Raw genomic sequence first — 14711 nt, 5'->3', positions numbered from 1 at the left:
ATTCTTGAAGAATGTCACTTATAAATGTGTCATGAGCTTATCATGACAGTGCATCCTGTGAAAGTCCCTGAGAGAATACTGTTTTAAATTTTTCTTCTATATTTTATAGATTAACCACATAGTAATCAATATTTGTTCTGAGTCATATACTTCTTGATTTTTTGCCTTTTTTTGGTATTATCTTTTCTATCTCGAACTCCCTTTTGTGTTAATTTTATTTAAAAAATAGTATGTAATTATTTTATAACATTCTCTTCTTTAACAGTGCAATAGTGTCTGCCACTCTGAAGAGTCTGAAATTCTACAACATCTCAGAAAGTTTAAGAAGAATAACATGTTACTCTGGAGTTCACTCTACTCATGTGCCAAATGATCAACCTGTGTTTTAAGTTGTTTTGTTCCGTTGTTAGCCCTAGGACCTTTCCAAACCCATCAGGGCCAAGACCCGGCAGTGACGAAGAGACGGATGAACTCTTCCTCACTGCTGGTCTTCAGGACAGAGTTGTTCAGGTCAGCAATAAAAAGACAACGCTCCCCTTTTCACACTACTGAGCTGAGCCAAGCCAAGCTGTACTATGCTGGCATGGTTACTGTAGTTGTTGTAATTGTCCTGGAAAGGACTAAAATGGTGTCTTTTCATTGCAGGTCTATGAGGGCCTTGTCTACATGGACTTTAGCAAACAACTGATGGATGAACAGGGCTATGGTATTTCAAATGTGCAGTCTCAATAGCTATTATGGCACATAAACATATATTATGAACTCTTATAAATAATATCAAATCAAATGTGGCCCATGTACCAAGTGTGTATCAAACTCTGAATCAGAGGAGGTGCAGCGATCAGATCTCTGTAACTGAATATGTTAGGTGCATAACCCAATCACACATAGAAAAGCCACTGTTGTGTGAGTTCAGCTACATCTACATTCAGCTCAGAATTGTTCCAACCTCAATGGAAAAAACAGGCAGCTGCTTTTGACTTGTGGCCTGCTCTCTGTTCTAGAGATCCTCTGTGAGCGAGTTAATGACTCCAACCTAAGTGTATGTAAACTTCCAACTTTAAAAACACACATGCACAAACTCCCAATAACTATTGATCAAGTGGACTTTATCTCATGCAAAATAATGTTAATTTTAATTATGCATACGAACAATTTGAAATATCGTGATTAGTAGATCAGTATAATCACATAATGTTGCCCTATTATGTGGTATGAATGTATTGAAAAGTGGATCTTTTTTTTGGAAAATAAGAAACTGGAAGTTCTGCTGCTTGCGCACACAATCAGCATATACAATGAGTATAAAACATTAACAACCCCTTACTAATACTGAGTTGTACCTCCTCCTTTTGCCCTCAGAACAGCCTCAATTCGTCAGTGCATGGACTCTCCAAGGTGTCGAAAGCAATCCACTGGGATGCTGGCCCATGTTGACTCCAATGCTTCCCACAGTTGTGTCAAGTTGGCCGGATGTCCTTTGGGTGGTGGATCATTCTTGATACACGCGGGAAACTGTTGAGTATGAGTATGACAAACCCAGCAGAGTTCCAATACTCATATTTATATATAAACTCAATACATTATGTATGATTACCTGCTGCATTCCAAGATAACCAACCTACAGCACCAGACTACACTTGCGTCATACTTGTGGTATTGAGAGATAAACCCCTTCTGAAAAAACCTACACTCGATCCCTCCGATGTCAACAACTACAGACCAGTATCCCTTCTTTCTTTTCTCTCCAAAACTCTTGAACGTGCCGTCCTTGGCCAGCTCTCCCGCTATCTCTCTCAGAATGACCTTCTTGATCCAAATCAGTCAGGTTTCAAGACTAGTCATTCAACTGAGACTGCTCTTCTCTGTATCACGGAGGCGCTCCGCACTGCTAAAGCTAACTCTCTCTCCTCTGCTCTCATCCTTCTAGACCTATCGGCTGCCTTCGATACTGTGAACCATCAGATCCTCCTCTCCACCCTCTCCGAGTTGGGCATCTCCGGCGCGGCCCACGCTTGATTGCGTCCTACCTGACAGGTCGCTCCTACCAGGTGGCGTGGCGAGAATCCGTCTCCTCACCACGTGCTCTCACCACTGGTGTCCCCAGGGCTCTGTTCTAGGCCCTCTCCTATTCTCGCTATACACCAAGTCACTTGGCTCTGTCATAACCTCACATGGTCTCTCCTATCATTGCTATGCAGACGACACACAATTAATCTTCTCCTTTCCCCCTTCTGATGACCAGGTGGCGAATCGCATCTCTGCATGTCTGGCAGACATATCAGTGTGGATGACGGATCACCACCTCAAGCTGAACCTCGGCAAGACGGAGCTGCTCTTCCTCCCGGGAAGGACTGCCCGTTCCATGATCTCGCCATCACGGTTGACAACTCCATTGTGTCCTCCTCCCTGAGCGCTAAGAACCTTGGCGTGATCCTGGACAACACCCTGTCGTTCTCAACTAACATCAAGGCGGTGGCCCGTTCCTGTAGGTTCATGCTCTACAACATCCGCAGAGTACGACCCTGCCTCACACAGGAAGCGGCGCAGGTCCTAATCCAGGCACTTGTCATCTCCCGTCTGGATTACTGCAACTCGCTGTTGGCTGGGCTCCCTGCCTGTGCCATTAAACCCTACAACTCATCCAGAACGCCGCAGCCCGTCTGGTGTTCAACCTTCCCAAGTTCTCTCACGTCACCCCGCTCCTCCGCTCTCTCCACTGGCTTCCAGTTGAAGCTCGCATCCGCTACAAGACCATGGTGCTTGCCTACGGAGCTGTGAGGGGAACGGCACCTCAGTACCTCCAGGCTCTGATCAGGCCCTACACCCAAACAAGGGCACTGCGTTCATCCACCTCTGGCCTGCTCGCCTCCCTACCACTGAGGAAGTACAGTTCCCGCTCAGCCCAGTCAAAACTGTTCGCTGCTCTGGCCCCCCAATGGTGGAACAAACTCCCTCACGACGCCAGGACAGCGGAGTCAATCACCACCTTCCGGAGACACCTGAAACCCCACCTCTTTAAGGAATACCTAGGATAGGATAAAGTAATCCCTCTCACCCCCCCCTTAAAATATTTAGATGCACTACTGTTCCACTGGATGTCATAAGGTGAATGCACCAATTTGTAAGTCGCTCTGGATAAGAGCGTCTGCTAAATGACTTAAATGTAAATGTAAATAAACGTGGTAATGCATTCACTATTTGCATATAAAGGAAGACAGTTCCTACATGATAGAGTGCTTGCTTTGTTATGAGACTGATCTTGTGTCATTTCTGACATCCTGTGAACCCTGTTGATTGCTGCTCGCAGCTGTATTTATCATTATTGTTAGCGTTAATATACTGGCAGTCTATAGGGGCCCCACAAGGGTGCGTGCTCAGCTCCCTCCGGTTCTCCCTGTTCACCCATGACTGTGTGGCCACGCAAGCCTCCAACTCAATCATCAAGTTTGCAGACAACACAACAGTAGAAAGCCTGATTACCAACAATGACGAGACAGTCTACAGGGAGGAGGTGAGGGCCCTGGCAGAGTGTTGCCAGGAAAATAACCTTAACGTTAACAAAACAAAGGAGCTGAACGTGGTCTTCAGGAGACAGCCGAGAGAGCACGCCCCTATCCACATCAACGGGACCACAGTGGAGAAGTTCCTTGCCGTACACATCACTGACAATCTGAAATGGTCCACCCACACAGATAGTGTGGTGAAGAAGGTGCAATAGCGCCTGTTCAGCCTCAGGAATCTGAAGAAATTTGGCTTGGCCCCTAAGACCCTCACAAACTTTTACAGATGCATAATTAAGAGCACCCTGTCTGACTGTATCATAACAACTGCACCGCCAGCAACCGCAGGGCTCGCCAGAGGGTGGTGCGGTGTGCCCAACGCGTCACCGGGGGCACACTGCCTGCCCTCCAGGCAGTGGTGTAAATTACTTAAGTAAAAATACTTTAAAGTACTACTTAATTCGTTTTTTGGGGTATCTGTACTTTACTTTACTATTTATATTTGACAACTTTTACTTCACTACATTCCTGAAGAAAACAACGTAATTTTTACTCCATACAATTTACCTGACACCCAAAAGTACTCATTACATTTTGAAGGCTTAGCAGGACAGGAAAATGGTCCAATTCATGCACAACACATGGTCACCCCTTCTGCCTCTGATCTGGCGGGCTCACTAACCACAAATGCATCTTTTGTCAATTATGTCGTGAGTGTTGGAGTGTGCCCCTGGCTATCCATACATTTAAAAAACAAGAAAATGGTGCCATCTGCTTTGCTAAAAGAAGGGATTTGAAATTATTCATACTTTTACTTTTGATACTTAAGTACATTTTAGCAATTACATTTACTTTTGATACTTAAGTATATGTAGAACCAAATACTTTTAGACTTTTACTCAAGTAGTATTTTACTGGGTGACTTTTACTTTTACTTGAGTAACTTTCTATGAAGGTATCTATACTTTTACTCAAGTATGACAATTAGGTACTTTTTCCACCACTGCCTCCAGGATACCTACAGCACCTGATGTCACAGGAAGACAAAAAGGATCAAAGGACATCAACCACCGGAGCCACGGCCTGTTCACACCGCTATCATCCAGAAGGTGAGGTCAGTACAGGTGCATCAAAGCTGGGACTGAGAGACTGAATAACAGCTTCTATCCCAAGGCCATCAGACTGTTAAATAGCCATCACTAGTCGGCTACCACCCGGTTGCTCAACACTGCACCTTATAGGCTGCTGCCGTTGATACATAGACATGGAATCATTGGTCACTTTAATAATGGAACACTAGTCACTTTAATAATGTTTACATACTGCTTTACTCTTTCCATATGTATATTCTGTATTCTACTATATTTTAATCAATGCCACTCCGACATTGCTCGTCCTAATATTTATATTTCTTAATTCAATTCTTTAACTTTTAGATTTGTGTGTATTGTTGTGAATTGTTAAGATACTACTGCACTGTCTGAGCTAGAAACCCAAGCATTTCGCTACACCCGCAATAACATCTGCTAAATACAGTGGGGCAAAAGTATTTAGTCAGCCACCAATTGTGCAAGTTCTCCCACTTAAAAAGATGAGAGGCCTGTAATTTTCATCATAGGTACACTTCAACTATGACAAAATACTTATTTTCCACCATAATTTGCAAATAAATTCATTAATAATCATACAATGCAATTTTCTGGATTTTATTTTCTCATTTTGTCTGTCATAGTTGAAGTGTACCTATGATGATAATTACAGGCCTCTCTCATCTTTTTAAGTGGGAGAACTTGCACAATTGGTGGCTGACTAAACTTTTTTGCCCCACTGTACACTAAGTTGACTGTGCCTTTAAACAGCTTGGAAAATTCCAGAAAATGATGTCATGGCTTTAGAAGCTTCTGATAGGCTAATTGACATAATTTGAGTCAATTGGAGGTGTACCTGTGGATGTATTTCAAGGCCTACCTTCAAACTCAGTGCCTCTTTGCTTGACATCATGGGAAAATTAAAAGAAATCAGCCAAGACATCAGAAAAATAATTGTAGACCTCTACAAGTCTGGTTCATCCTTGGGAGCAATTTCCAAATGCCTGAAGGTACCACGTTCATTTGTACAAACAATAGTACACAAGTATAAAGACTATGGGACCACGCGCCGGCCTACCGCTCAGGAAGGAGACGGGTTCCGTCTCCTAGAGATGAACATACTGTGGTACGAAAAGTGCAAATCAATCCCAGAACAACAGCAAACGACCCTGTGAAGATGCTGGAGGAAACAGGTACAAAAGTATCTAGACCCACAGTAAAAGTCCTACATCGACATAACGTGAAAGGCCGCTCAGCCAAGAAGAAGCCACTGCTCCAAAACCTGCATAAAAAGGCCAGACTACGTTTGTAACTGCACATAGGGACAAAGATCGTACTTTTTGGAGAAATGTCCTCTGGTCTGATGAAACAAAAATAGAACTGTTTGGCCATAATGACCATTGTTATGTTTGGAGAAAAAAGGGTGAGGCTTGCAAGTCCAAGAACACCATCCCAACCGTGAAGAACAGGTGTGTTAGGATCATGTTATGGGGTGCTTTGCTGCAGGAGGGACTGGTGCACTTCACAAAATAGATGGCATCATGAGGTCGGAAAATTATGTTGATATATTGAAGCAACACCTCAAGACATCAGTCAGGAAGTGAAAGCTTGGTCGCAAATGGGTCTTCCAAATGGACAATGACCCCAAGCATACTTCCAAAGTTTTGGCAAAATAGCATAAGGACAGCAAAGTCAAGGTATTGGAGTGGCCATCACAAAGCCCAGACCTCAATCCTATAGACTATTTGTTGGCAGAACTGAAAAAGCATGTGCGAGCAAGGAGGCCTGGAAACCTGACTCAGTTACACCATCTCTGTCAGGAGGAATGGGCCAAATTCACCCAACTTATTGTGGGAAGCTTGTGGAAGGCTAGCTGAAATGTTTGACCCAAGTTAAACAATTTAAAGGCAATGCTACCAAATACTAATTGAGTGTATGTAAACTTCTGACCCACTGGGAATGTGATGAAAGAAATAAAAGCTGAATAAATCATTCTCTCCACTATTATTTTGACATTTCACATTCTTAAAATAAAGTGGTGATCCAAACTGACCTAAGACAGAGAAATTTTACTAGGATTAAATGTCAGGAGTTTAAATGTATTTGGTTAAGGTGTATGTAAACTTCCGACTTCAACTGTATCTATTACTGGTGCCAATGACATCTATAGTGCCACCAACTAGTCTGGTGCAGCAATCTAAGGTGGCCGTGACTTTATATTCACACAGCTTCTAAGGAAATGTTCTTAAGGTTTACATACCAAATGTCTAGTGGTGTGGCGTGGCCGACTTTGAATGTAGCTAGAGGCTAGTTCAATTAGTTTTTTATCAAATCTGGAGTCAATCTGACGTATGGTTCACGAGAAAAATATTTGTAAACTATTTATGTGCTAACTGTCATCTATAGGTACAGTGCGGCCATATTTGAATGCAACTATTTATTCTCTCAAAACTATAAAAGACTATGTTGAGATATCAATACCAAATTCAGTGTGGTTCATTTTAAGGACATCCATGGTAGCGATGACAAGTTTGAAGTTGATAGGACATGTTGACGCATAAAATCCGATTTTTGATTTGTCAATAGCTTAGCCATCTTTTGACTAATCCCTTAGCTTTTCTCAAACTAGTTAAGACCTGAGCCATGGGCCTAAATTTCACATTTGGTGTCATTTGGTCCTATGGTTCACTAGAAGAAGATTTTTGAAGTATATCTTGCCGTATTGTAGCATATTAGCATATGTGCTAATATGCATATACCGTTGCCATATATTTCTCAAACTCTTTATGGACTATTGTCCAAAGAGCAAATTTGGAGTGAATCTGACTTTGTCTATGAGAAGATTTTTTTATTACGATTTTATGCATTCGCATTCATTACAAAGTCAAGAAAGTGCTAATAGTTTCATTATTTTTTAAGATATCAATGCAAACTTAACATGGTACATAATGGTAATGGCTTTGATGACCTTACAATGTTTCAAGTTGATAGGCCATTGTGGAGTGGATTTACGAAGGATGGACCCATAAAAAAATACTTTCAGATTTATCAATAACTCATCCATCTCTTAACCAATCCTTTATATTTTCTCAAACTAAGCGAAGAGATGAACATTGAAGCAAATTTGTTCAACATGAGGAAAGACACCGACATACAAAGTTTCAAGTCTTTATGTCAAACCGGGCAACGGATATGAGGGTTTAAGTTAGACTACTTATAATAGTGCCACCTATAGGCCAATCGATGCCATTCTTTTTTATCAAGTTATTCATGGCCTCTAGTTTCCGCGCGCCAAATAAATAATAAACGTTACCAGTCTACGCTTGACAACTGTGAACCCCTGCAGGGGAGTCAAACTCATTCCATGGAGGGGTGAGTGTCTGCAGGTTTTTGTTTTTTACTTTCAATTTATACCTAGACAACCAAATACAAGGGTGGAGAGAACACCCCGCAGACACTCGCCCCCTTGTGGATATCTTTGTGCATCCTCTTACATATATCTAGAGCTGAACATTTATGTATACATTATGTAACTGAGTTTACAATGAACATTTTAAATGTTCATGTTTGTGTGTTGACTGTACACAGGGGATTACACTCCTATGGACATGAGCAACCTGCCACCGTTCTGGTTAGCTTGTCTGACAGCGCTGGCTCAACTGTAAAACACACACACTCACACACGGTAAGCTCAGTTGGCAGGCAGCAATGTTCACCAAGGTCGAGTTCAATTCCATTGGGAATTTCAGTTTTTCTTCCTGTACTGATGGAATTATCACTTGGTCGATGTTAAATGGTAGGCTAGACGAATCAGATGATAATGAAAAGGGATACCTTTGTTCTCTATTCGTATTTAGGCCCTCCGTCCTCCACTTTTTCTCAGGAGAAGCAGAAGTGGTCAAGGCCATGAAGTCTTTTGCTGAGCTCACAGATCAAGACAGATTTGTGTGAGATGTTTGGAGGCTCACAGGTTCAGTGGCAATAGTGCCCCTGGTGCGATAGCAAAGGCACAACATCAGTGGATGGTAGTTATTGAATTTGAACCAGCAGCCATCCGGTACTGGTCTACCCCTCTAACCTCTATCTACATCCTCCCCCACAGAGTTATTGCCTGTCTCTGTGATATTGCTTAAAGATCCAATCTAGGATCTTAAGCACAACAAATTCGTAATGTTTAAAAAGTATATATGTATTTGCAGGATGTAACATATATGAAATGGATGATGTAGTGCACAATTTGATGACAGAGTACACAAAAAACCAGGGACCACTTTTGGCTCGTAAGCACCACTCAAAACTACTGGCTGAGTTATATAAACGTTTGAGAGTGCATCTTTAAGTGAGCATTACCTGGTAATGTAACGTTTGGGTTCTCTTGTCCTCCGCACTGCAGGGAATGGACTGGAGCAGGCTGGCACAGTTGATGGGTGAGAACTTAGAGCTGTGACGATAAAGACAAGCGTGACAACCTTTGAGTCTGTCATTGATTTGAGGAAGTTAATCTCTTTGCTCCCATGAATTAGCATTTTATATCTGTGACCTTGGAAAGATAAAACATGGTCGCCAAATGTTATAGAGCCAGAAAGATTTTTCTGACCACATGACCTGATCAGGGAAAAAAAACTCATGGTCCTAAAGAGTTGATTGTCATCAACCAAAGATTTATGAGTTTACATAGCAATTTTTTGTTCACACAGGAAACCACTAATACTGGAACGATCTCTGTCCTACTGGTCTGTGTACACAGAAGACTGTTTGGGACCAGGTAATCTCAAGATGGTGCAAATGGCAAGACAGGCACAGTATAGAGTTACAATTTTCAAGATGATCTAATATTTTCCTACTATGTTTCTTTGTACTTTAAAAAAAATCATTGGTTGTGTTTGCTTACATTGCTTGTCAATGCAGTCTGGTTCAGCTGCTATACTGCCCAGCAGTGGTGGTGCTGTGGTGGGCTTGTATCTGGATCAAGGAAGACTGATAAGACTTATACTTTCACATCTTAAACAAAACTGTATACTGTGTACGCAGTGAAATCAATGTAAAAGAGCTGAATTGTTTGTCATACTTTGGTCACTTTATTTTGATAGTCCCGCATAAATGGTTAATTGACGCTCAAACTATCAACTGCAACTGTTATATAACTTGACTTATCTTGAAACGCCACAGCTTCCTACGGTTAGAGCTAAAGTTTGTTGATAGTACTTGAGCATCTATAAACTGGTCCATCTGTAGGGTCTATTATAGAGGACTATCCAAATCCAGTGTTACCAGTACAGTAGTAATGTTGTGCATGTCTTTGCTTTCACACTAGGTGGAGATGAGGAAAGCGTTCTGTGTGATTGTACCATATAACCCATCTGGTACCATTGCAACCAACAGCCAAGTATGATTTTAAATGATCTATAATGGACGTCATTATAATCAATCAAATATAAAATCTGGAGCTAAGATGACACAGCATTATATTTTTCTATTCATGTGGGCAGATTTGTAGCCCATGATATCCTGTATGAATCGTATATGATGAGACAGTTGTGAAATGAATGTGCCAGGTAATGGTTTGTGAGTCATTTTATAAATGTAACACATTGTCTTTTTATGAACATTGAATAAATATGGGTTATTAATTTATTAGGCAAATGCAGTTTATTAGTAGCCTAATTTCACTTATTTATTGTTCCATATTAGACTGGGTCTAACGTTACTCTGTATTACATATTGCTCACTATCTACAATTCTCTTTTATTTTTGGCTCAAGCTATACTGAATAGTCTATTATTATGCTAGTATACCTATTATTATTCGGCTACTATAATTTAGCATACCGCAATGGGTCCCATACAGAGAAGAGGCGAAAATGCATAATAAATCCCGTGCGCTCTGCACGTATCTTTCCTTTTTAAATTCAAATCGCAGCAGCAGACATAATTTGAGTTTCTGGGGGCGGGGAGGGAGCGACCGCACTTGCTCACAAAAATGATCGGTTGTAGACTATTAGATATCTTTCCCCACCACTCGCTACAGTATCGTAGACTGGATCTAGTCTGAAACCAATGGAATCCTGAATCATGGCTGCAAAAGAGGATCTCTTCAGCAAAATCATCCCGCGAAGCCTTCGGCCGAAAGTATCCGGCACTGTGAAATATGGATCGAATTTGGACGTCCTCTTATCGATGGGTTTCCCCAAAGCCAGGGCGTAAGTAGGCTACTGTGTACTTTATCCGAGTCACTCGTAGAGATGAACACTAGCTCTTTGGGTATAGTTTTAGCATGTGTTAAAATGACAATTTGCATTGTTAAAAATAATGTTTTCTGACGCACTGTCGTATTTCACCTTCGAAGGCAAAGTATTGATCCCATTCTCTTTCTCACCATGCGCAATTGGCTGGCAGTTGCCTACTTTTCCTCATGACCAGAAACTCTCACGCAACCTGTACTCGGGGGTAGGGGTAGACGTATTATACAAAACTAAAACCCGGGATACTCAAGTTAGTATGATATGTTACGTTGGTAGGGTATATATTATTTTTGGATCCATTTCGTATGTGTTACGAATTACAATTCGTATGATGTGTTACTGAATTTAAAATGGATTACATTTAGATGTTCTATTACTGGCTTACACAAATTGCACCATAATGTCAGTAGAAATATCCTTTTAGACATTTTTTACAAATTAATAAAAAATGAAAAGCTGAAATGTCGAGTCAATAAGTAGTCAAACCCTTTGTTATGGCAAGCCTAAATAAGTTTAGGAGTACAAATGTACCACTTAACAAGTCACATAATAAATTGCATGGACTCACTCTGTGTGCAATAATAGTCTTGAGGATTTTTGAATGACTATCTCATCTCTGTACCCCACACATACAATTTATATGTAAGGTCTCTCAGTCGAGCAGTGAACTTCAAACACAGGTTCATCCACAAAAGAAGGGTACCTATTGGTAGTAAAAAAAAAATGTAGACATTGAAAATCCCTTTGAGCATGATGAAGATAATAATTACATGTTTGATTGTGTTTCAATATACCCAGTTACTACAAAGATACCGGCATCCGGAGAGGAAGGAAACCTCTCTGGGATTTCATGGTGGTGACTTTAAAACAGTTACAGAGTTTAATGGCTGTGAACTGAGGATGGATCAACAACATTATAGTTACTCCACAGTACTAACCTACATGAGTGAAAAGAAGGAAGCGTTTACAGAATAAAAATATTCCAAAACATGCATCCTGTTTGCAATAACGCACTAATGTTAAACTGATCAAAAATTAGGCAAAGAAATGAACTTTTCTTTTCCGAATACAAAGTGTTATGTTTGGGGAAAATCCAACACATCACTGAGTACCACTCTTCATATTTCCAAGCATGGTGGTGGATGCATCATGTTATGGGTATGCTTGTCATTGGCAATGACGAGGGAGTTTTTTAGGATAAAAATAAACGGAATAGAGCTAAGCACAGGTAAAATTCTAAAGGAAAACCTGTTTCATTCTGCTTTTCAACAGACAATGGGAGGAAAATTCACGTTTCAGCAGGACAATAACCTAAAATACTAGGCCAAATACTGGAGTATACTGCCATATACTGGAGTTGCTTACCAAGATGACATTGAATGTTCATGAGTGGCCTAGTTACAGTTTTTACTTAAATCAGCTTGAGAATCTATGGCAAGACTTAAAAATGGCTGGCTAGCAATGATCAACAACCAACTTGACAGAGCTTGAAGAATTTGAAAAATAATAATGTACTATTATTGTACAATCCAGGTGTGTAAAGCTCTTAGAGACTTACCCAGAAAGACACAGCTATAATCCCTGCCAAAAGGTGATTCTAACGTGTTGACTGAGGGGTGTGGAATAAGTATGTAAATTAGATATTTCTATATTTAATTTTCAATACATTTGCAAAAATTTCTAATAACATGTTTTCACTTTGTCATTGTTGGGTATTGTGTGTAGATGGGTGAGGAAAAATATATTTAATCCATTTTGATTTCAGACTGCAACACAACAAAATGTGGAATAAGTCAAGGGGTATGAATACATTTTGAAGGCACTGTATGATATGTTATGAATTCCAATTTGTTTTGGCTAACGTTCGCTAGGTGGGTAATGCTAATGTTAGCTAAGTGGTTACTGTTAGGTAGGCTAGGGGTTAGTGTTAAGGTTAGGAGTTAAGTTAAAGGGTTAAGATTGGGGTTAGGGGAAGGGTTAGCTAACATGCTAAGTAGCTAAAAAGTAGTAAGTACTTGCAAAATGCTGAAGTTGTCCGTGATGAGATTCAGGCTGTGTTCACGTTATACGACCATCCACCTACCTTTTTGTTTTTACCTTAAGTAACAGCCTGGCCTCATAGAATAGATGTAACAATCTGGGCAATTTGGGCCACTCAAATTAGTATGATATGGTAGCCCTTTACAGTCTTACACGTATACTTGTTGAAATTGGAAGATTTGGGCACTAATAAACACCTAAATTGGAAGTTAGTGGCCGTACAGTAACATGCTATACATGACATCATATCTCTGGCTCTGCGCTTCACAGCGCTGTATGGGTTTTACAAGCAGCCCATAAGTAATTTCATGTGACCATTAACTGTTGTTAAAAAAACTAAAATCAACACAAACAACCAACACCATTAAAACAAGTAACCCGAATGTTGCGTGTTCGAATCTCATCGCAGACAATTTTAGCTAATAAACAACTTTGCAACTACTTACTACTTTTTAGCTACTTTGCAACTACTTAGCATGTTAACTAACCCTTCCCCTAACCTTAACCCATTAACTTAACACCTAACCCGAACCTTAACCCTAACCTTAATGCCTATCCCCTTGCTTAGCTAACATTAGCCCCCTAGCTAACTTTAGCCACAACAAATTGGAATTCGTAACTTATTATACGTATTGCAAATTCGTAATATATTGTACAAATTGGAATTTGTAACATATCATACTAAATGGATCCACAAGTTAATACATACTATACAAAACGTAACATATTATACTAATTTCAGTGTCTCGGATTTGTTTTTACTGTATCGCGTCTATCCCTGAGTCCAGGTTGTCTTATGTAACAATACAAAACATAACATATCATATTAATTTGAGTGCCCCAGATGTTTGTTTAATATGTAACGTCTACTCTATGAAACCGGTCTGTCTCAATAGGTCATGTCATAGGCTACTGTAATCATGAATGTTGCTCTTGGTCTGGGTTGGAGTTTGGTGCACAATAGACATTAATGGTAGTTGGTGGAGACTGTATGTAAGCTGGAATTCTTATAAATGCAGATGGTATTGATGAGATGAGATATACACTTCACCTACACAGATATGATAGCCAACAGAAAACGTTTTTAAGTCTGGAAGAAACTGAAATTACGTGACCTTGAGAGACTGTGTGTCATATGGATCACGCTCAATTTTATGTTTTGAGCTGAATGGATTGACTGTTCTTGATGTGACCAAATTACTGCAGCACAGTATACAACTATTATGTCAGCTGGGTCCTCACTTGGAGAGACTCACAGACTGAGACAGACCCACCATGTAAGGAAGCATTTACAGTTGTCCTCATGTCACCATTATGGAGAGTAAATACATTGTTAACTTTTCAAACTTATATCAATTGCATAATTTCTATGTGATCAGGATCACAACCCACATCATTGTTCAGTAGAATATGAAATATGCATCCCAGGGATTATTATCAAAGTTATTCACAATAGCATTATTTTACATCTCACACTTTTAAGTCACAGTCTCAAATCTGTATTACCTCCTAGACATTGAGGTCAGATGTCATAGGGAGTCTGTTGTGACTTGCATGTTGAATGGTCACAGACATTACGCATGCGCACACACACATGGCAGTAGGAATGCCTTGAGGCTCCCTTTGTCAGCAGAGAGAGAAAGAAAGAGGGAGAGAGAATGCCTAGAAGCTGTGAGAGAAGCCACAAGCTCTTTTACATTAGACAGCCCGTGACTGCTCGGCCATGACAGAGCAAGTTATTAATAACCTCTTCCTCTTTCTCTCTCTATCTCCCTCACTCAAGTATTGACCCCACTACATTTCCTGGCTGACTTAAAGGGACATACACTAGGAGATTCA

At 40.5% G+C, this 14711-nt stretch overlaps 1 protein-coding gene across 1 annotated transcript in view; it reads left to right on the top strand.

Annotated features, from left to right (window-relative positions):
• The first annotated feature begins 10514 nt into the window (after positions 1-10514).
• The window catches only part of LOC115136871 (ubiquitin-associated and SH3 domain-containing protein B-like), a 51578-nt gene continuing 47381 nt past the window's right edge, over positions 10515-14711 (top strand). The window contains exon 1 of the mRNA XM_029672744.2: positions 10515-10790. Coding sequence (XP_029528604.1) covers positions 10663-10790 — 128 coding nt within the window. The 5' untranslated portion in view covers positions 10515-10662. The remainder of the gene's footprint in view (positions 10791-14711) is intronic.

The sequence above is a fragment of the Oncorhynchus nerka genome, linkage group LG11 (assembly GCF_034236695.1).
Source record: "Oncorhynchus nerka isolate Pitt River linkage group LG11, Oner_Uvic_2.0, whole genome shotgun sequence".
Taxonomy (NCBI): Eukaryota; Metazoa; Chordata; class Actinopteri; order Salmoniformes; family Salmonidae; genus Oncorhynchus; species Oncorhynchus nerka.
This window is presented reverse-complemented; position numbering and strand designations above follow the sequence as displayed.